General features: G+C 54.0%; 11 protein-coding genes across 11 annotated transcripts; 5 read left to right on the top strand and 6 right to left on the bottom strand.

Annotated features, from left to right (window-relative positions):
- Positions 1 to 1,048: 1,048 nt before the first annotated feature.
- Positions 1,049 to 2,762, bottom strand: CLAFUR5_09602 (Oligosaccharide translocation protein RFT1; the record flags this gene model as incomplete). Its single annotated transcript, XM_047908750.1, has 3 exons — positions 1,049 to 1,103; positions 1,151 to 2,068; positions 2,122 to 2,762. The coding sequence occupies 3 exons, from the start codon at positions 2,760 to 2,762 to the stop codon at positions 1,049 to 1,051; spliced, it is 1,614 nt and encodes a 537-aa protein (XP_047765961.1).
- A 262-nt stretch (positions 2,763 to 3,024) lies between these two features.
- On the top strand, positions 3,025 to 4,059 carry CLAFUR5_09601 (Peroxisomal targeting signal 2 receptor; the record flags this gene model as incomplete). The annotated part of the gene is made up of 1 exon (XM_047908749.1): positions 3,025 to 4,059. One exon carries the CDS (start codon positions 3,025 to 3,027, stop codon positions 4,057 to 4,059), a length of 1,035 nt encoding a protein of 344 aa, XP_047765962.1.
- A 71-nt stretch (positions 4,060 to 4,130) lies between these two features.
- On the bottom strand, positions 4,131 to 5,028 carry CLAFUR5_09600 (uncharacterized protein; the record flags this gene model as incomplete). The annotated part of the gene is made up of 2 exons (XM_047908748.1): positions 4,131 to 4,786; positions 4,842 to 5,028. The coding sequence occupies 2 exons, from the start codon at positions 5,026 to 5,028 to the stop codon at positions 4,131 to 4,133; spliced, it is 843 nt and encodes a 280-aa protein (XP_047765963.1).
- Positions 5,029 to 6,090: 1,062 nt separating this feature from the next.
- Positions 6,091 to 6,732, bottom strand: CLAFUR5_09599 (uncharacterized protein; the record flags this gene model as incomplete). Its single annotated transcript, XM_047908747.1, has 2 exons — positions 6,091 to 6,606; positions 6,661 to 6,732. The coding sequence occupies 2 exons, from the start codon at positions 6,730 to 6,732 to the stop codon at positions 6,091 to 6,093; spliced, it is 588 nt and encodes a 195-aa protein (XP_047766038.1).
- A 512-nt stretch (positions 6,733 to 7,244) lies between these two features.
- On the bottom strand, positions 7,245 to 7,754 carry CLAFUR5_09598 (uncharacterized protein; the record flags this gene model as incomplete). Its single annotated transcript, XM_047908746.1, has 2 exons — positions 7,245 to 7,580; positions 7,632 to 7,754. 2 exons carry the CDS (start codon positions 7,752 to 7,754, stop codon positions 7,245 to 7,247), a joined length of 459 nt encoding a protein of 152 aa, XP_047766039.1.
- A 362-nt stretch (positions 7,755 to 8,116) lies between these two features.
- On the top strand, positions 8,117 to 8,770 carry CLAFUR5_09597 (uncharacterized protein; the record flags this gene model as incomplete). Its single annotated transcript, XM_047908745.1, has 1 exon — positions 8,117 to 8,770. The coding sequence occupies one exon, from the start codon at positions 8,117 to 8,119 to the stop codon at positions 8,768 to 8,770; it is 654 nt and encodes a 217-aa protein (XP_047766034.1).
- A 352-nt stretch (positions 8,771 to 9,122) lies between these two features.
- Positions 9,123 to 9,731, top strand: CLAFUR5_09596 (uncharacterized protein; the record flags this gene model as incomplete). Its single annotated transcript, XM_047908744.1, has 2 exons — positions 9,123 to 9,173; positions 9,225 to 9,731. 2 exons carry the CDS (start codon positions 9,123 to 9,125, stop codon positions 9,729 to 9,731), a joined length of 558 nt encoding a protein of 185 aa, XP_047766035.1.
- Positions 9,732 to 10,955: 1,224 nt separating this feature from the next.
- Positions 10,956 to 12,242, bottom strand: CLAFUR5_09595 (Tyrosine--tRNA ligase, cytoplasmic; the record flags this gene model as incomplete). The annotated part of the gene is made up of 1 exon (XM_047908743.1): positions 10,956 to 12,242. The coding sequence occupies one exon, from the start codon at positions 12,240 to 12,242 to the stop codon at positions 10,956 to 10,958; it is 1,287 nt and encodes a 428-aa protein (XP_047766036.1).
- A 386-nt stretch (positions 12,243 to 12,628) lies between these two features.
- On the top strand, positions 12,629 to 15,850 carry CLAFUR5_09594 (uncharacterized protein; the record flags this gene model as incomplete). The annotated part of the gene is made up of 1 exon (XM_047908742.1): positions 12,629 to 15,850. One exon carries the CDS (start codon positions 12,629 to 12,631, stop codon positions 15,848 to 15,850), a length of 3,222 nt encoding a protein of 1,073 aa, XP_047766037.1.
- Positions 15,851 to 16,538: 688 nt separating this feature from the next.
- Positions 16,539 to 17,816, top strand: CLAFUR5_09593 (uncharacterized protein; the record flags this gene model as incomplete). The annotated part of the gene is made up of 1 exon (XM_047908741.1): positions 16,539 to 17,816. The coding sequence occupies one exon, from the start codon at positions 16,539 to 16,541 to the stop codon at positions 17,814 to 17,816; it is 1,278 nt and encodes a 425-aa protein (XP_047766030.1).
- A 221-nt stretch (positions 17,817 to 18,037) lies between these two features.
- CLAFUR5_09592 (uncharacterized protein) lies at positions 18,038 to 18,769 on the bottom strand (the record flags this gene model as incomplete). The annotated part of the gene is made up of 3 exons (XM_047908740.1): positions 18,038 to 18,279; positions 18,342 to 18,648; positions 18,710 to 18,769. 3 exons carry the CDS (start codon positions 18,767 to 18,769, stop codon positions 18,038 to 18,040), a joined length of 609 nt encoding a protein of 202 aa, XP_047766031.1.
- Positions 18,770 to 18,984: the final 215 nt, after the last annotated feature.

Raw genomic sequence — 18,984 nt, 5'->3', positions numbered from 1 at the left:
AGGAATAGAGAGTGAGGTTGACTTTTGTACCCACAGATCCGGCGCACGGATCACATTGCTCGCGCATCGTCACATGCTGTGCCGTGCGGCTATTTTGTACATTAACGCTGGAATTGTGATCCCAAGCACTCATGTGTCCCCGCATCAGGTGTCCTCGCTTCCCACGCATCAGTCATATCATATCATCCCTGCTCAATGCTCTCCGAAGCACTTCACTGCTCGAAATTGAGCCATCTCTCGGTGTGATCTTCCATCGTCTCGCCATCGATTTATTCCGCCCCCTGGATACGTGGCCATGAAAATGCTCTTGCAGCTTCGATTTGATGATCTTCAGGCCCGGGTATCAGTACTGAGAGGTATACTTCTTGTGTCTGTGACCTTTAGAATTCCTGCAGCCCAAAGCCAATGCCAGTGCCTGGGTCGCTTGCACACCAATCTCCAGCTCGTGGAATGCCTCCCGCAAGAAGTCATGGATGAACGTAAGCATTCGCAAAGCCCATTTAGCCGTGCTAACCATTGCACTTCTCGACTACGACTATATCATGCACACCGTTAAGGCAATCCGCAGGGGGACGTATGGGCACCGCGCCTCCCGAATTGCCTCACCTGTGTGGAATTTGGTGCACCGGTCAAGACAAAGACGCACCTGCTTTGACAACTTAGCCCAAGTGATGCCGTGCGTGTTTTTGACTGTGAAGGCTTCCATACGCCAAAGCCAAACGCAATTGCCTCCCTCGAGTAATCGTCGTGGGACCTTCTTATCATTTCCAGTTGTGCTAGCAAAGCTACTTTCATCAGAAATGTCGCTGATATGTGGCGGGAAGTAGCCGTAGTCCTTATCGATGTTGAGAGTCTACGAGAGGCGGGACAGGCGGTCAAAGAGGTGTTCACCGTGGGCACGCTCGTTGGCTAGCGATACTTGAGAAGGCGGCTGGAGAGTATTGAGACGGTGTTTGGCACGATCACTGGCGGTGGCAGACGATAGTCTGTGGACCAGGCCATGTAGAAGCAGCTTCAGCGTCCACTGCAGACACACCTTTTGCTTGAGCTACGAGCGAAACTTCCTATAGCATTCGATGAAGAAGCGATGTTCAGTCGCGAGCCTACAATGTTAGCAATGATCTTGACAAGTAGGACGTTGGACACTTACACGAACGCCGCAAAACTGCCACCAACAACACCAACTCGAACCAGGTCTCCCATCAAACCGTAATGCACCAGTAGCCCTCCTTTCTGCGCCGAGGAGAGGATGCTTGGAACGACCACTGTCGCTGCCATAGCCGCACCGTTAGGCAGGATGTCCGCCAAATCAAACTTCTGGCCCTTCTGACCAAAGTAGCTCCTCACGAACCACAAATTGTACACAATCCTCAGTCCCATATTGACGCAATTCGCAAAGACCAGACCCTTGGCACCCAGACCCATCACCTGCAAGAAGAAGTATGCACTGCCAGCAAAGCCAGCAAAGCATCCACCCATCACGAAGCTTTGTCGGAACAGATCGCTTGGCGTAGCTGTCGCCGCGACGAACGCTTCGCTGACGCCATTGATGGCCAGCAGTGGTATGGAGTAGCAGTATGTTCCAAGCACTTCGCCAGCTCCAGAGTCTAACCAGCGTGAACCAGCGATCAGGCGGAGTAGAAGTGGTGCTGCAGATGGTCCGACTGCGAAGATTATGAGGGATACGATGTTGTAGACACGGAGGATGTCCATCAAGATGGTGGCGGCTTGCTTGATGTCTGCAGACTTCTGATCAAGAATAGTCTCCGTTGATATCTTCACTTGCTTCCCCTTCGCCGCATCTGCTTCCTGTGCAGGTGAGGAGCAAAGTCTCGCGAAGAGGTTCCTGGAGCTGTCTTCGATGGGTCGGAAGACCATTCGAGCGATGAGACCACCGTAGTTGGTGGAAATGGCATAGTTGCCTTGATCTTCTAGAGATACTGCTGCAATACTCGCAAGTACATCTGAGTTGTTGAGGAAGTACTTGACGCCTTCTTGAAAGTACAGCCAGAAGCTTAGATTGAGCAGGGACTTTGGGAAGAGTGAAAGTACAAAATCTTTTGATGAGCTATGAAACAAATCAGAAAAGACAGCTTACACTTCAGAGGCCTTGCCACGCACCTCTCTTTGATAGCCTTGGGAAGTAGCGTGAAACCTTCGTGCCTTGCTACCGGCAGCGTTTTCCAGACATATGTCAATGTCAATGTTGCACAGTACACTAACTCTCCCACTGCAAAAGGCAGCGCTCCGGTTTCTATGCCCTGAGTGTGACCATATATGACCACTCCAGCAGTGGAAACAGTCTTCAGCGCAACGGCGTACGCTTCTGCCTTGGCACGTGTACCATAGAGCATGTTCTGATGTACTGCCACGAAAGCCGGTTCACTAAGCAGCTCTACAATCGCTGCCATGCCACATATTCGCAAGGCCTCTTCGAAGTACAGTACATCAGGCCGGCCCCAGTACCGTCCGATCAGCAGTGTGATGGGCAGACCGGCGCATATCGCGAGATAGCTGAGGTTAATGGCCGCCTGAATGCCACCTTCTGGTCGCCTTTGCGTCGCGACACGAAGACACTCCCGCGCAAAATGATGGACTGTGATGATGTAGAGCTCGAGTTGCACTGATACGCCCAGCAGACTTGGTGACAGGTAGCGAAGTATGCCTTGGTTGAGGATGAAAGTGGCCCCGCGAGAGATGATCTGGGAGAGAATCAGGTATATGACACCGCCGGCCGAGGATGAGACAGCGTCGGCAGCCATAGTTCACGGTGTCGCAGAGAGGTTCGAAGGTTCAAGAGAGATGTTGCTGGAGACTGGAGGAAAGGAGTCCTTAGACCTACTGCCTTAGGTAAGCGAGCGAGATGCTTGGCGTGACATGGATGCGATGACGCCGAGGTCATTCAACTTCTCGAGCATGTGGGTGGATCTCTTCTCTCTCTCTTGCTCCAACCTGTTCATCATGTACATATAACATTCCTAATCATAGCCGAATTGGCGAATCTATACATTGTCTCAAGCGACCATGCTGGAGTTCAGGACCGCGGGCTTCAACCCGTACGCCGTCAAGTACTCCCCCTTCTTCGATAGCAGACTTGCAGTCAGCGCTGGAGCCAACTTCGGTCTGGTGGGCAATGGCCGTCTCTTTATTCTTAACCTGACAGCGAATGGCATCGCTTGCGAGAAGTACTTCGAGACACAAGATTGCCTCTTCGATCTCGCATGGTCCGAGCAGCACGAGAACCAGGTCCTGACAGCAGGAGGAGATGGAAGCATCAAGCTCTTCGACATTGGTGTAGGCGAGTTCCCGGTGGCAGGATGGCAAGAGCACGCAAGAGAAGTCTTCGCAGTACATTGGAACTTGATCGAGAAGCAGACGTTCCTGTCAAGCAGTTGGGACGGCTGCGTCAAGATATGGACGCCAGAGAGGAAAGAGAGCTTGATGACGTTGCCAGTGCACTCGTGTGTCTACTCGGCACAGTACAGTCCACATCACCCTCAGATCGTGACATGCGTGTCACGCGACTCTCACATAAGAGTCTTCGATCTTCGAAGTAAGCCCAGCGCACAGAACCACCTCCAACTCGCGATTCCCATACATGCGCCGCCGAAAGTACCGATAGCTGGGCAAATTCAGCGCAGTCCGGGACCGACAGAGTGCTTGACACACGACTGGAATAAGTACCGCGACTCTGTTCTTGCTACTGGAGGCGTAGATGGGGCCATACGGACCTTCGATCTACGCAACCCCTCTGGTCCGGTGAATATGCTGCCAGGTCACGACTATGCTGTCCGGAAGCTGAGCTGGAGTCCGCATTTGAGCGACGTCCTGCTCAGCGCGAGCTACGACATGACCTGCAGGATATGGACAGACGGTAGCAATGTAGATCAGGGCGGCGGCGGCGCAGGTCTTGGAAGAGAAATGGGACGCATGGACAGGCATACAGAATTCGCCATGGGCGTGGATTGGTGTCTCTTTGGCGCAGAGGGGTGGTGCTCAACATGCGCTTGGGATGAAAGAGTGCTCGTATGGGACGTCAGAGAGTTTATGAGGCCTTGACTGTGAGGCATCATTGCATTACTGGCATTACGGACATTACGCTACAGCGCTGCAAACAATCATGGCAGACGCTATCTGATGACCGCTTGCCCAGGCCTTGTCGGCATCCTCTGGTATGTCACCCGCCCATCTGGTCCAAACAGGCGCTCCCACCCTTCCCTGATCGACCCATCTGGTTTCTCAAATTCGAATCGGGAGTGGTACGACATGCCAGAAGTGGACATGCCAGACATGGTATTTTCGCTGTGCTTGCTCGTCCAGCCACTAGCAAGACTGTCTCGAAGCGAAGGCTCTGCCTTGAGCGCTTCCTGTCTTCTGGCTTGTGCTTGCTGCCTCTTCCGCCGTCTCTTCAGCATCACCAAACCTAGCAATATCAAGAATAGTATGAGCCCGAGACCGATGCCCAAGCCAACACCAAGTCCTATACCAAGGGCAGAGTGGTCTGAGCTGTTGGAAGTCGCCGCGGTACTCAATGAGGATGCGGTTGCTGCTACAGCGGAGGCTGTACCAGAAGCCGGAGTTGTGCTTGCAGTATTTGTTGAGGAAGAGGTAGTGGGCAACACGGCCGGATCAGACACGCGAAAAGCGGCGCTCTCGCTCGTGCAGAATTCGCATGTGTTGGGTGCGTCGCCATTTTGTAATCGGAAGAAGAATGGTGCGCTCAAATCTGATCCGCTTATTGATGTGGTATTCCACAGAAGGCTGTTCTGATCCTGCGTCGCATTTGCTGCGCTTCACTGTCAGCGAGATCCGACTGCCCGGGAAGCTATATGCAGACATACCAACGAGGAGGTTTGTTGAGTAAGCGCCATTGCTGAAGGGTCCTTGCCATACTTCAACTGTTGTATAATCATGTGGCGACCTCCAGGTCACATTTACCGGCTGGCTGATATTGTACTTGAGCATTTGCGGGCCTGTCGGTGTTTCGAAGTGGAGCTGCGCGGCTTGGAGGACATCCAGAGCAGACATTGTTGTCGATCACCCAGACCACCACTCCAGAGAGTGATCACAGTGTATCGCTGTCGCCACCCTCGGCAAGCCGATTTGGTTGTAGTCGCTCTTGCTTATGGGTGAGCCGATGATATCGACACCGCCTAGCCTCAATACCGAGTACAATAGCGCCTGCCTGCCACACAATAACGAACCGCCCCAATCCTCAAAGACGAGGTCAGACTTCCCAATGCCACGAGTCAGACAGCCGTGAAGACTGAATCGACGCCAAAGTATCCGACAATCAGCACAATCAGGTCAAATAGAAAGCGATCACAATGGCAAGAGAGCAGATGAGGTCGAGGTGCCCGCCTTTTGGCAAGCTGCAGTACGGCTCATCGCGGGCAGATCTAGGTGTATGCATGAGGTGCATTCGTGCATCGGACCATGGAAGTACGATATGGAGCTAACTTGTTTCATGCGAGGATGAACTCTAAATTGCTATATGCGGCTGTGATTGGTGGCTTGGACGGTCGCAACGGCTGGGGTTCTCGCTCGCGGTGGCGACGCTATGATGGTTGTGACTGAAATAGAAGGAGGAGTTCGGCGCGACAAGTTGCCCAAGTAGTGCACAGCACCCATGGCATCCAAGAGCAATGGCCACCAATACCACGACACTATCGGACACGGTCTTGTAGCTTCAAGTTCCTTGAGACTTCACGTGTTCGGTGCGAACGGCAGGTGTTGTATTCTGCTCTCATGGATCTTGTCGCTGCTGGTGTCAGCTGCTATGTGACATGAGAGGAGCCACGCTAGTACTGAGTGCCCGGACTATTTGAATGCACAACAATTGGCCTTACTGTTTGGTATCATACATTGGGAGGGAGCTGGCTATAAAACGCGATACCTCACTATCATTCTCAATCAGGCGCACGTTCGGTATCGACGAGCAGCGGGGGTGTTGTATGGCAGATCGATTGACGACAGCCGAGTCCCAACACTACCTATCACCCTGCTCTTGCTGATCCTCATCTTGTCTTTGAAGGAAACCTCAAGCCACGGTGCGGCTCCTGCTGGCAGCATGTATGACTTGACCTTTGCCTAGTGGTCGTCGACCCAAAAGTGCGCGTCGCCAACCTTGACACTTTCCTTGAAGGTCTCCAGCATATCATCAACATCCGCCCACGGCCGCTCTCTGGATGCACGCACGATTCTCGATGCCAGTTGCACGGCCCTAAGATCGCGGTGGCTGTGCATCTCGTTCATGTCAACCTCACCAGCGATATGTCCCTCGTAGAACCGTCGCATCCACTCTTTGAGGTTTCGCCAATGTGAGCGTCCGCTGTACAGCCATCCAATGCTCTTCACCATGCTCATCCAGTGGAGATGGAAATTTGTGGGAACCTCCGGGCGACAGTCTACCACGTTGAGCGAAAAGCGGGTTTCGGCGCGGAAAATTGAGCATGCCTCGCCTTGAACTTGGCGACATGTTTGCAGCAAGCCGGGCTCGGTGTCGTCGGTGGCTGTAATCTGGATATCGTGGTTTTCGTGGAGAGCGTAGCGGTAGATGCGATTTCTTAATTCGCCTGGGATGCCTATAAGTGAGGCTTGAGGATTCTGAGATGGTGTTAGCATGGCAGCAGGCAGGTGCGGCGAGTTGAAAACTCTTACGTGCTCGGCCTTTCTAGCAAGCTGCGATGCCGTCCCTTCTTCGCTGTGCTCTTCGCGCGGTTCTTTTGCCATGTTGGACGGCTTTGAGATTCGAGGTGTGACAGGACAGCACGGAGAGAAAAGTTGAGGGAGCTCGAGCTGCTGGCGACACTGTAAGGCACGAACATGTGAATGTTCATCGCATTCTGCTCAGTTGTCCGGAAGCAGGATCTATCGGTGAACACGCGCACGAACACATGGTGCTCGGCACGTTCTCAACACTCGATTAAAACACCTCTCACGATTCACGACGGCGAGTCTGCACATATTTTGAGACATGATAGCTCTGAAGGGCTGCTTAAAAGAGCCTCTAAACGCGTTATCAGATTAGGGCCCGACCTACTAACAACGCAATGATGGATTTTGTGGCTGCTGATGGTCGCATCGCCTGGTCTCAGGCGACGTTGATCCCATCCTTCTCCTTTACCGGAAACCCTGCTGCATACCGCGGTGTACTATTCAACTCGACACACAAGCCAACTCAACCTCATTCAACCTGTTTGAACGAGAGCCACCCGGTCCTCACTCTTGGCCGTGGGCGACACTTACTCGTCATCCTCCCAGAATCCACTGTTGCCAATACTGATGCCCTGCTTGAAGATGTCCAGGATTGGCTCAACCTCGTCCCACGGCAGGGCCCTTGCCTTCATCACAATGCCTGTCGCCATCTCCACAACGTGTATGTTCGGGCAGCCGCTGTGATCCAAAAGCCCGTATGGCTCCCTCTTCAAGTGGCCCAAGTGCACCTGTTGCATCCACTTTTTCAGGTTGCCCCAATTGGCAGCCCCCGAATAGACAAAGAAGTCTTCTTCGAGGAGCGCATATCTGTAGATGCGGTTCCTAAGCTCGCCGGGAAGCCCGAGTAGTGAGGCTTGAGGATTCTGCGGACGCGTTAGTGTTGTTCGAGTGAGACGGGGTTCTGGTTTCCTCACCTTCTTGATCTTCTTGGGCGTGCGCATAGCGGCCTGCTCATCAATGGACTCTTCGCGCGACCTCTTCGCCATATCTGGTGTGATTGATTGGTGGTGGTCTGGTGGATCGACGTTGAAGAGCATGCGCTTGGTAAAATGACGCAGAGCCCGAGAAGTGAAAGGGACGTTTCAGACCCCGGTCCGCCGCCGTTTGCATGTGCTTGGACGGAGTTTGACGGCACAACATCCTCACCAAAGGTCACCTCTGCATTCACCTCTTTTGGTCATTGGACTATCCGCGCACACGCCATAGGATACCCAAGCAACCACTCGTGACATAAATATGCTATCTCACGAAAAGATATCCGAACCTTCTGCGGCCTCAGCAGAAGCGGTACATGCCACGCGCACCAACACGTTGAGAACACGACTGACACCTGCACTAGATGAGCGCCGCAGATCGTGTCTTCGGGATTGTGGAGCTTCTTGGGCAGATTCTCCATTGCATGCCGCTCCGCAGTCTCCTCATCGCCCAGGGCATTAACCGCCGGACTCGCGACATCATCAAAGACTCGAAACTCTACCAGCAGGCACTTTTCTTCCGCCCTTACGGACCTGGCCCGGTGACTGTGCGTGGCGCTGAGTACCCTTTCATGCACTGTGCATCAGAAGACGTGTGTGTTCGCGATGATCCTGGCTATTGCATGCCACAAGGCAGAACAGCCTGGAAATGCTGGAGCTGTCCCTCCACCGGTGAAGAAAACGCCTTCGTGGTCACAAACCCTCTTCTCCCCTTCTGTCCTGGTGACCGCAAAAATTCCAGCTACCTCGACCATGCTACGTTTAGCCTCCTGCTCCAAGATCCTGTTTGGAACCGGCCAGAGGCATCTTGGCGCAAGATGCTCATCACTCAGCCGCCTCTCTTTCAGGCAATCGTCGAGCACCGTAGCGCCAAACACAATCACGTTTTTCAGGCTAGCCTCGGCGACCTTGGCATCACTGCTGGAGATTGTTTCGAGAGCGCGTGCGCACATGGACATCCCATCTGCGGCATGGTTCTGGCGGACTTTGTGCAGCTTCAGGAGACGGACACGGCTGGAGAAGCACTCGAGAGGATGCAACAGGGCGTGGCGAGCGTCACAAATGATCCGCCTCGTTAGCGGTTGGAGTCGGTGGATGTCGCGGGAACGATGAACAAGGACGTAAGGGATGGAAAGAAGTAGATAGTAGGTTTCCAGAGATGGTATCTACGGTGAGCAGCAGGGCGTGGATTCTGTGTAGGTGCAACGGGGTTACTGGGGTCGCTGCACCCAGAATGCATGAGATGGTGAACGAGCTGGTGTACACATCGAAGAAGAGGGTTGCATTCACCATCTTTGAACGTCACAAGCGGGACTACCTTAGCCGCCGCTTGGGCTGACGCATAAATATGGCCATCACCTCGACTTGAATTTTCCATCGACACCAACCTTCCACCTTCTGCTTTTCACCCTCGACCCGAAGCCTACCGCCATGGCATCCCGTACTGACACAAGCGAGCAAGCTGCCGCAACACCTCATACGGTAAGCGACAGTGATCTACCCGCAGGGCGTATCAGCTGATACTTCTTACAGACTTCCGCTCCAGTGCAGGTCTTTGCTGTTACAGAGCTACTCGATAATATCCTGCTCCAGCTACCACTCCGCAACCTTCTTCTAGCGCAGCGCGTGGACTGCACATGGCGTGACACCATACAAACTTCCCCTCAGATCCAGCAAGCATTCTTCTTCCGGCCACACAGCATTAGTCTAGTAAAAGTGGCCGGCTTCAGAACACCAATGCGATGCGCATCGCGAGACGAGTGCCCACTTGGGGACTACGGAGACAAAGATTACCAAACTCCACTAAGATGGAAGTCTGAGACTACTGGGTCTACCGTCGACTACGTCGTTCGCAACCCATTGTTACCTCTTGGAGGAGGGGGCGCCCGCACCATCCACCTGATGCCTGGAGGAGACAAGATTATCAAACAACCTGCTTGGAAGCGACCGGAGGCGTCCTGGCGTAGCATGCTATCACTCAGCCAGCACTTCAAGAGACTACTGCTGATTTTGGTGTGTCACACCATCTCCATGCGATAACACCGAGATCCCAAAGTCCAGGTGTCAGGATCGCGGACTGTATCGACACCACCCACGAGTTCGACAAGACGGGCTTCGCCTTCTGGGAGGTTGTTGCTGCGGCTATCGTGCGAGTAGAGAAGGAAGTGCCTGCGACCCGTATCCTCGCCAGGATTGGAGAGGCTAACACAGGCAGCAGCCGCGGAGACAAAAGTCTTGACGAGGTCGAATTGGTTCAGGTCAATGCTATGGAAGTTTGGAGTGGGAGTGAGGCTGAGCTCAGCGATGAGGATGAGGATGGAGAGAAGGACGAGGATGAGCACTCAGACACAACTACTGGGAAGGGAGAGCACAGGGTCGAAGAGGACTTGGCGGAGGAATAGAAGATGGACTAAGCGAGTTCAGCACGGAGAAGTGGCCGGACCAGAGGCGGAGGATGAAGCAACATAGGCATGAGCACAGATGGCAAACTAGCTATGTCGCGAGCATTCGCGAAGAGCGGGTGCACTCGCTGCTAGGGCGATGCTGGGAAGACCACATGTTACAGATCCGACCAAGGCCAATCAGTCGCTCTCCCAACGAACCACACCCACCTCCTATTACTCCTGCAGTCATGCTCCCGAACCTGTCTCGAGCGCAACAGTGATGCATTCGTGGTGTGGCAACTGATATTGGCGAAGAGACATGGGACGGGGCGCGGTCTGCTTGTAACGACTCAAACAAGGGATGGTACAAGAAGGGTGTGTCGTGAATTTTCGTGTTGTTTGGTGTGAGGAAGAGGAAGAAGAGGGGAGAAAATGCGAGAGCTTAGCTAGAGCGAGAATGCTGTCACTTACTTTACTTGCCTCGGAACCTGCCACCTGCCTGCAACGATAAGTCCCCGTGAACTATGGAACACAGCTGCAGAGACTTTGCCTGGGCTGCGACCAACGCGGATGTGTCTTCCACGAAAGCTTGATAAGGCCCACGGCCCCAGACTGGTAGATTAGAGGTTGTCAGAAGCATAGAGCTGTGGTGCGCAATGGTCGAGCATCGGGAAGAGTCAGTACGATTTCGGGCATAGAGTTGTCTTTTCCAAATGCAATAGCGTGTTGCTCCGCGAGAAAAGCTGTAGTTTGAGGTACCGATACAGCAATGGAACATGAAGCGCTCTGTTGAGATCGGCATCGAAGTTCTACACGACACGCTATTCTGCTCTAAACATATCTCATTCTCATCATCATCTCGGCCATTTCCACTGAATTGCTATGCCTTATCGTTAACACTGAGCTTAGTAACGGCATCTTCCGGTGTAGCCAGGCTAGCCTTCTCGGCATCAGGGCCCTCAACGTGTCCGTCAGGCTTCGCCTCAATAGCGCCAGTCCCATCAGCTGCTGGCTTGGCACCAGGGAATCTCGAGCCAAGGTTCTTCACTTTCTTGGCCTTCTTCTCTGGAGCTGGCGGGGGTGGGTAAGCGGCCTTTTCAATGTCTTGCCACTCCTTGCTGTTCTGGAAGGTCTCTTGAATGGGCGCCATGATCTCGAGAAGCGCGTCGGTGACTGCAGGTTTTAGTGATTGTGGTTGCAGCACGTCCGCTAGGTAGTCCTCCTGCATCTTCTTGATGTTGTCGTACTCGAGGGGCTCCGCATCGCGGCGTTGGACGACGAACTTTGGTGTGCCGTTGTTCTTGAGCGCGGAAGCTGGCAGGAGCACATACTCGACGAAACTAAGTACACCGTTGCCCTCGACCGTCCTGGGTGGGCAGTAGGCTTTCTTCAGCTTCTTCTTCACAATCTCAGGTGGGTCGATCAGGTCGATCTTCGAGTCTGGGTCGGAACTGCTCATCTTGCCACCCTCTTGGAGACCTGGAATGAGTGGGTTCATGAGATGTGCGCGCTTGGCAAAGCCAACACGTGGAAGTGCCTCGACTGCGAGTGTGAAGATCTTGCGCTGGTCAACACCACCGAATTGAGCGTCCACATCAAGGTACTGCTCGTCCAATGCCTGCATAAGTGGGTAGATCTGCGATGAAAGTGGTGGCGCCTCGACCTGCTTGACGACTTCCGATCCTGCCTTGGAAGCATCGTGGCCTGACACGGAGCAGCTCAATCGTAGGAGGTCCATAAAGTATTTTGCGCCACTCTCGCCTGTGGTTTGGTAGGAGCTGCCGAGCACGAACTCTAACCTCGAAACGTCCACACCGACAGCTTTCAGTGCGGTGGTGATGGTGTGTTCGTAGTACTGGGCTCGCACCTTGACCAGCTCGATGGGCGCCTTGAGATTGTCGAGGAAGCCGTGGACGTCTGCCAGGAGAACCTTCACGCTGCAGCCAGCAGCCAGGAACTCGGCGATCTTGAGCATGGGGACAAAGTAGCCGCAATGGGGTTTGCCGGTGGTTGCAGTGCCCCAGTAGATCTTGAGTGGGCGCTCATTCTTGCTGAGGACTTCTTGGATAATCTCCTTGTTCAGGACTTCTTGCAGGTTGTTGGAGATGAGTTCATATTTCTGGTCTGCCGTCAGACCAGCACCGGGTGCGCCATTGGCCTCGGCCATGTCGAGTTGTTGGAGAAAGTCGAAGTCGGAGAATGAGAGGTGTGGTAGAACGTATGACTGCCGATCTGCCTGTCGAGTTCGTGCAGACAGCACTGAGTGTCTCTGTCGGGCGTATCGATGCAATTGTCTGCCGAGTCGCAGGATGGCCTGACTCAACTGCTTTATTTTGGAGTACGCCAGCCAGAGTACGCTAGGACGAGTTGGCTGCTGGTCAGGGTCTGGCGGATCCTGGTCTGGAATTGATGAGACCGAGCGCGATATGCGCGTTTCTCGTAATGCTGCGGTGCAGACCGACACTGTTTCTCACCAATGTTTGGTTAGATTTCTTCTTTTGCTTCGAACATGTTACGTGCGCGCAATGCATAGAGGACTCACCATTCGCGACAATGGCTGACACGAGACCTGAGGTGGCCGACGCTGGCGACAACGCTCCCGTGGCTGTACCGGACGAATCCGCTGTTGACGACCCGTCGTCGGTGAAGAAGGAGAATGCTGAAGACACGCCTTCTGCTCGCACATCCAGCACCACCTCGGGCGCATCAGCACTGCAGCGGTTGACGGACACTGCTTTGGACTTCTTGTCCCACGCATCGAACGAGACCCTGGCTGCCTGTCTCGTTGGCCTGGGAGCCACCACGTATCTTGTGCTCGGGAGGGTCGGACTGGTCATCATCGGCGTCGCAGGAGGAGTAGTGCTAAAGACGACATGGGAAGGTATACGATATGGCCACCGAGACGAAGCAACGAAGAAAGCAGAGCAGGACAGGAGGCGTGAGGCCGGTGTGGAAGTGGCTAGGAGGGTGCTGGAGTGGAGGCGGAGTGGGCAGGACGATGTCAAGGCTGCGGATGCTAGAGTCTATGCGAACCAGGCGCTGGACTACTCTGCGTTCCAGCCGGAGACTGCTGCTGCGTTGAACACATTCACCGATGCTGTCATCAAGGACTATGTTCATTACTGGTACGACCCTACGCTTCCGGGTGAGCAGAGCTTCCCAGATGCCTGTAGACAGACGTTCACGGCCTTCATGCTGTCGCTGTCTGGCCATCTAGGGAGGAAGAGACCTGCCGACGCTTTCCTTGACTTCGTGACCAACGCTACTTCGATCATCATTGTGTTCCTCCAGGAACTTTCCGTCGCCCTCAATGCTTCACCCAATACACCGCCCCAGGAAGCGATCAGAGCATATATCAAACTGAAGCCAGACTGCAGCTTAGCCTATATGCTTGATCAGGAATCGCAGAAGTTGAAGCTGGCAGACGCCTCGGAGGATATTTTGCAGTCATACCTGGACCCCAAGTCGTACAACTGTCCGCCAGTCCACGTCTTCCTCAAGCAAGTGCTCGCACAGCTGGTCCTTGGCTATACTGTGGAGATGTGCTCGAAGCCGGAATGGATCAACGATTGGATAGTGTATGGCCTTGAAGAGTCGGAGACCACGAAAGAGGTTATGGATATTGTTGATGCTGGAGTGGAAGGTAGAGCACAGCCCGACACTCCGAAGATTGACGAGCAGATATCTAAAGGTGTGGCTGAGGTGAAGAGCAAAAAAGAAGGAGCAGCGCGCAGCAGCACGGACACTGCATCTCAGAAAGCACACAGACGTAAGATGAGCAAAGCTGAAGAGGCGATGGACGAGGCGATGCAGGAAGCACGGAGGCTTACCGAGATGATGATTGAGGAAGACAGGCGCAAAGCGGACAATGATCAGCAAAGACAGGCTACACCTACAATTGCAGAGGACAGCTCAGATGGTGCGACACAAGGTGCACCTACGCCTTCGTCCAGCCAGAGCGGTCAGGACCGAGCAGAATTCGAGTCTATGACTTCTGGTGACGACTCGTCTATTATCAACGGGAAGCCAAGTACACCAGACACTCAGTTCACCAGCTTCGACATGCTGGTGCCAAATGCGGTGCCAACAGCACTTGCCGGCGAAAGTCCTGTGCATTCTCCTGCTCGCCCCTCGCCCGCGGTGCTGACACTCCACAATGCCACCATCGCTATCTTCGATGATGGTGATCCGGGCAAAGGCTCGATCAAGTCGAGGCCGGATTGGGATTACCTGCTGCAGATCGAGCCCGCCTCGTCCGCTTTCCCTGGCTGGATGATGGCACGAAAGTATCAGGACTTTGAAATGTTGCATGAAGTGCTCAGGCGCATTTCCGTTATCACCGGAGTGCAGTTTACCTGGGCAGAGCTGCCGAAATGGAAGGTGCACACGAAGGCGTCGCTGCGAACGGAGCTTGAGCGGTATATCACTGACGCTGTACGCTATCAGCCTTTAGCTGAATGTGAAGGCATGAAACGATTTCTGGAGAAGGATCGAGGACTTAACAAGTCTCCTGGAGCATCGAAAGGATTCGGCTGGCCGACTCCCGATGCGTTTGGCAAGATTGGAGGCGATATGATGAATGTGCTTACCAAAGCACCTAAGCAAGTTGCAGGAGGTGGTAATGCTGTGTTCAAAGGCGTCGCTGGCGGCGGTAAAGCCGTCTTTGGCGGAGTCGCAGGTCTGGTTGGAGGCAAGAAGGCTGGTACATCGCAGGTCAACCTGACCAGGTCAACGACAAACGCAAGCTTGTCTGGTACCACAGATGAGAGCCACAAACCTCGACCGAGTATCAGCACAAGGCAGTCTTTCCAGACTGATGGCTATGCTAGCTCGACGGAAGCCGGACGACAGAGTCAGGACTCGTTTCGTGTGGTGCCACAAGCAGTGCAAGAGACGCGGCGAGGCAGTGCTGCGACGTCTGCTAGTGTCGAGTCCAGACCGAGACCAAGCACGACTGTTAGCAGACCAGAGAGCATCGTCAGCCATCCTGAGCTCGGCCACACTGCAGAAATACTCCCTTCGCCAACAACATCCACTGAACAACTCCCCGCAAATGCATCGATATACGAGAGCATCAACTTGCCGCCACCGCCATCAGAAATGCCAGCCGACTATGATGCACCATCTTCGCCCAGCAGAAAGAGCACCGACACGTTCCGCTCTCAGAGGTCCACCAATCTTGACCAGCGCTTAGCACAGTCGAACGGGGCTGATGACTTTGCACCTGCCACACCACCGCGGCCAGCGAAGCAGGAGCCAAAGAAGAAGGAACCTCTGAGCGAGCGAGAGACCTCAGTCGCTGTGGAGCTGATGTTCGCAGTCATCAGTGAACTCTATCAACTATCTGGCGCATGGCAGATTCGAAGGACCTTGCTGACAGCCGCCAAGACCTTCTTGCTACGACCAGGCAATCCGCAGCTGGGGTCTATCCGAGACCTACTGCAGACGTCCATGCTCGATGCCAACCTCAATGACTCTGGACTAGCACACCAGATATACAAGCTTCGGGAGAACACCTTGCCAACCGCTGAAGAGATGGAGATATGGAAGCGCGATTACCCAGAGAAGACCGACGAGCAAAAGGAGGAACTACGTACCAAGGCGAGAAAGCTTCTCGTGACGAAGGGTATGCCACAAGCTCTGACCAGTGTCATGGGCGCTGCAGCAAGTGGTGAGGCCTTGGGCAAGGTCTTCGATTGTCTTCAAGTCCCGGAAGTGAGCCGCGGACTCATCTTCGGCCTCATGCTCCAAGCGCTTCGGGTCGTAACGCACTGATTTTGCTTTGTGCCGGGAGTCATCCGGGAGATGCACAATCTGTCAGTATGAACAAAGGACTTATCGATACCCGACTTTGGTGTGACAAGACGACCATATCTTGGCACATCGCGAGCACGTTGGCTATCGCATAAAAGGCCCAGAGCCCCCCCGAGGACGACCTTGAAAGTTGCCAATTGGGTGATCATCTCGATCACGGACATTGTCTGGGTATTGTAGCCTGCGAGATGGTGGCAACCCTCGACTGTTCACTTCCATGCCTGCATCGCCCGGTGGTGTTACATGGGATCGGAAGCTCATGCAATCCGCCGACCACCGCACACGCCGCAGGACAAAGACTTGCATACGAGTCAGCTGTATTGGTGAGTGGCGGCCCGACCTACTGTCGACAAAGAATGGGATGTCTCGGACAAAGGATATCTCATGAGGTCCCACCTGCACGGCATCCACGCTCTTTGTCCTAGTAACGGTAATTTGCGACATAGTAGAGCATACCATCCCAAGACGACGGTTCCCTCGCTCCGTACCTTCTCGTCTGCTATCTGCACTCTTCGCGTTGCTTGACGGACTGTGTCCATCACCACTATCCTTAAACTTTGATTATCGCCTAGGCAGAACGTCAAGCACGAAGCAGGACTTCGTCACCAGACACTAGCACCTACAGACGACCGCCAGCAGAATAGCTACAATGCCTCGCCAGCTCACCATCAGTCCAGCACCATTCAAGTCCTCCCACCTCGCAATCCCACCCACACCCTTCTCTCCCCTCCTCCCGATCTCTCCACCGCCTCATATGCAGAAATTCTCAAAGCCCACCAACGACAACTCGAAGCTCAAAGCCACTGCACAACTGCAACCACCACCCCCTGAGCCTCTCCACTGGCTCTGGCAATGCCACCGCTGTAACCGCGTCTACCAACTCGGCGTAACCCGCCGCTGCCTCGACGACGGCCACTTGTTCTGCGCCGGCACCACAGTCGTCAAACGCAGCAAGAGAAACGGCTACAAGAAAACCCTCCGCCACCAAGCCTGCGCCAGCGAGTTCGACTACCAAGGCTGGAAAGCTTGGGGCAAGTGGAGACGGCAGCTTCAGGAACAGGCCGATGCCGCGGACGCTTTGATGAACGCTGAGGCGGCTTTGATGGAGGCGTTCAACGTTCCCGCCGTGCCGGATGAGGGAAGGTGGTTCAGCGGCGTTTGGAGCAGGAAACCTACTGCCACGACATCGACGTCGTACCTGACCTCGCCAGAACTCATGATGGGCCGCTTCTGGGAGAAACCGAAGAAGGAATGCTGGGGGAAATGTGATTATCCCAGTGAATGTCGATGGGGCAAGCAATTCGGTGTTCAAGACGATCCGAGCCCTTCGTCCACTTCCACATCGACGAGAAGCAGAACGACCTCCACTACCGTCCCTTCCTCGCCACCGCCGACGACATCGCCAGCTGCGAGTGATAACAAAGAGAATGTCCCAACGACTACTTTAGCCATCCCTGAAGCGACCACGAAGGGTAGTGGGAACAGCAACACAACCTTCGACGACATCCTCCTAACAATCTCAGACCCTCACTCCTCCGACTACCTCGAACCTCTCGTTCCCGCCAAGCCCGCCAAATCTACGAAGTCTCTCACCCCCACGGAAGAGAAGACTACACTCCCCTCCATGACGGATCTCCTTGAAAGTTCTAAACGTCGTAAGCGTAAGAGTATGAGCGGTATCCCGCTGGTTCCTAGTCCGCTTGGCGCTAACCCGGTGGAGGAGGAAAGGCCGAGTTTGAGTAGAAGTGGAAGCGAGACGGGGAAGGAGAAGGGATTGAAGAAGAAGACGAGTGAAGGTGCGTTGGGGAGAGCGGCGGATGATCTCGAGGTGGAAGTGAGGAAGGGGTTGGGGATTAGAGAGAGGGCTGAGGGGGTTGTGGAGGGGTTGAGGTATGTTAGGGGGAGGTTGGGGAGTGGGAGTTTGTGAGTCTTGTTGTAGTGTTTCTTGTATGGAGTGAGCATTCTTTCGGAAGATGAGTCCGTCCTCTGCTTAAGCCTAGCGCGTATCTCACGGACAGGCGTAAAAGGCCCTAGTGAAGTTGAGATCGAGGCGCACGCGATTCATTGCTTCTGGTGGAGTCTGCTTCTTGTGAGTGTATGCCCTGAGCCTGCTTCGCCCCGACATGATGTTACTACTGATTGCATGCTTCAGGTCCAGAAAGGTTTGGAGCCATGACTTCCATCGATGCCTTCCTTGTACGCTTCGAGAACGATCTCAATCTCCTCCCAGGACGCGGAAGTTCCTTTCATTGCACGAGCGATCGTGAAAGCGTTCTTCGCTACACTACTCGCGCTATGCACTGGTTGTCCGAATGGTGCTGTAGCGGGATGTCCGACCTCGTGGGCTAGGTGCAGCTGGATCCAGTCCTTGAGGTTCGACCAGTTTGAGCCTGCACAAACATCGTCAGCTCAATGGGGGATGCTGTGCGGAGGGCCGGGCTGGCTGATGTACCGCCATAGTATACAACCCCGAATGCTGTTTGATTGATCCAATGACTCGAGCTGCGCAGTGGTACTTGGAGTTTGTAGTCTTGCACCACGGTGGCGAACTTGTTCTCGTGAAGAAAGATCTTTTTTGCCTCAATTCGAATTTGAAGGCAGGAGCTTAGCAAACCAGATTCCATGTGGTTGCTGTTGTCCACTCGTAAGTTGTCATATTTATCGCTTACTACGAGCACGAAGCGGTAGATTCTGTTGCGAAGCTCTGGCGGCAGGCCAAGTAGACCGGTTCTCGAGCTGACCGAACTGCGCTGTGGTTTCTTGAAGAATTGATTCGTCAGTGTGATCTGTGCGCTACATTACGGGCAAGGCTCAACTCACTTTACATGGGAGGCCCAACCACTTCAGGATAAAGAGAAAATTCAGAAACTTCTTGACCATGTCTGAATCGATGTATTGTGAACGTGAAAGACGTAACCAGAAAACGTCGATTGGGTGTAGGTGACAAAGGGAGCAAGAGCTACTGGGATCATGTGCTTGCAGTAACAGCTTGTACGGGATCCACTAACGGCTTCCGTTAGCTTCACAAGGCTCACAGCCAGGGAAAGGGCAAGAACACAGAAATGCTCACAGTGAATGCCTTATACTCGGACCGT

Source organism: Fulvia fulva, chromosome 9, assembly GCF_020509005.1.
Source record: "Fulvia fulva chromosome 9, complete sequence".
Taxonomy (NCBI): Eukaryota; Fungi; Ascomycota; class Dothideomycetes; order Mycosphaerellales; family Mycosphaerellaceae; genus Fulvia; species Fulvia fulva.
The sequence above is the reverse complement of the archived record's forward strand: the minus strand, read 5'-3'. Positions and strand labels throughout refer to the sequence as shown.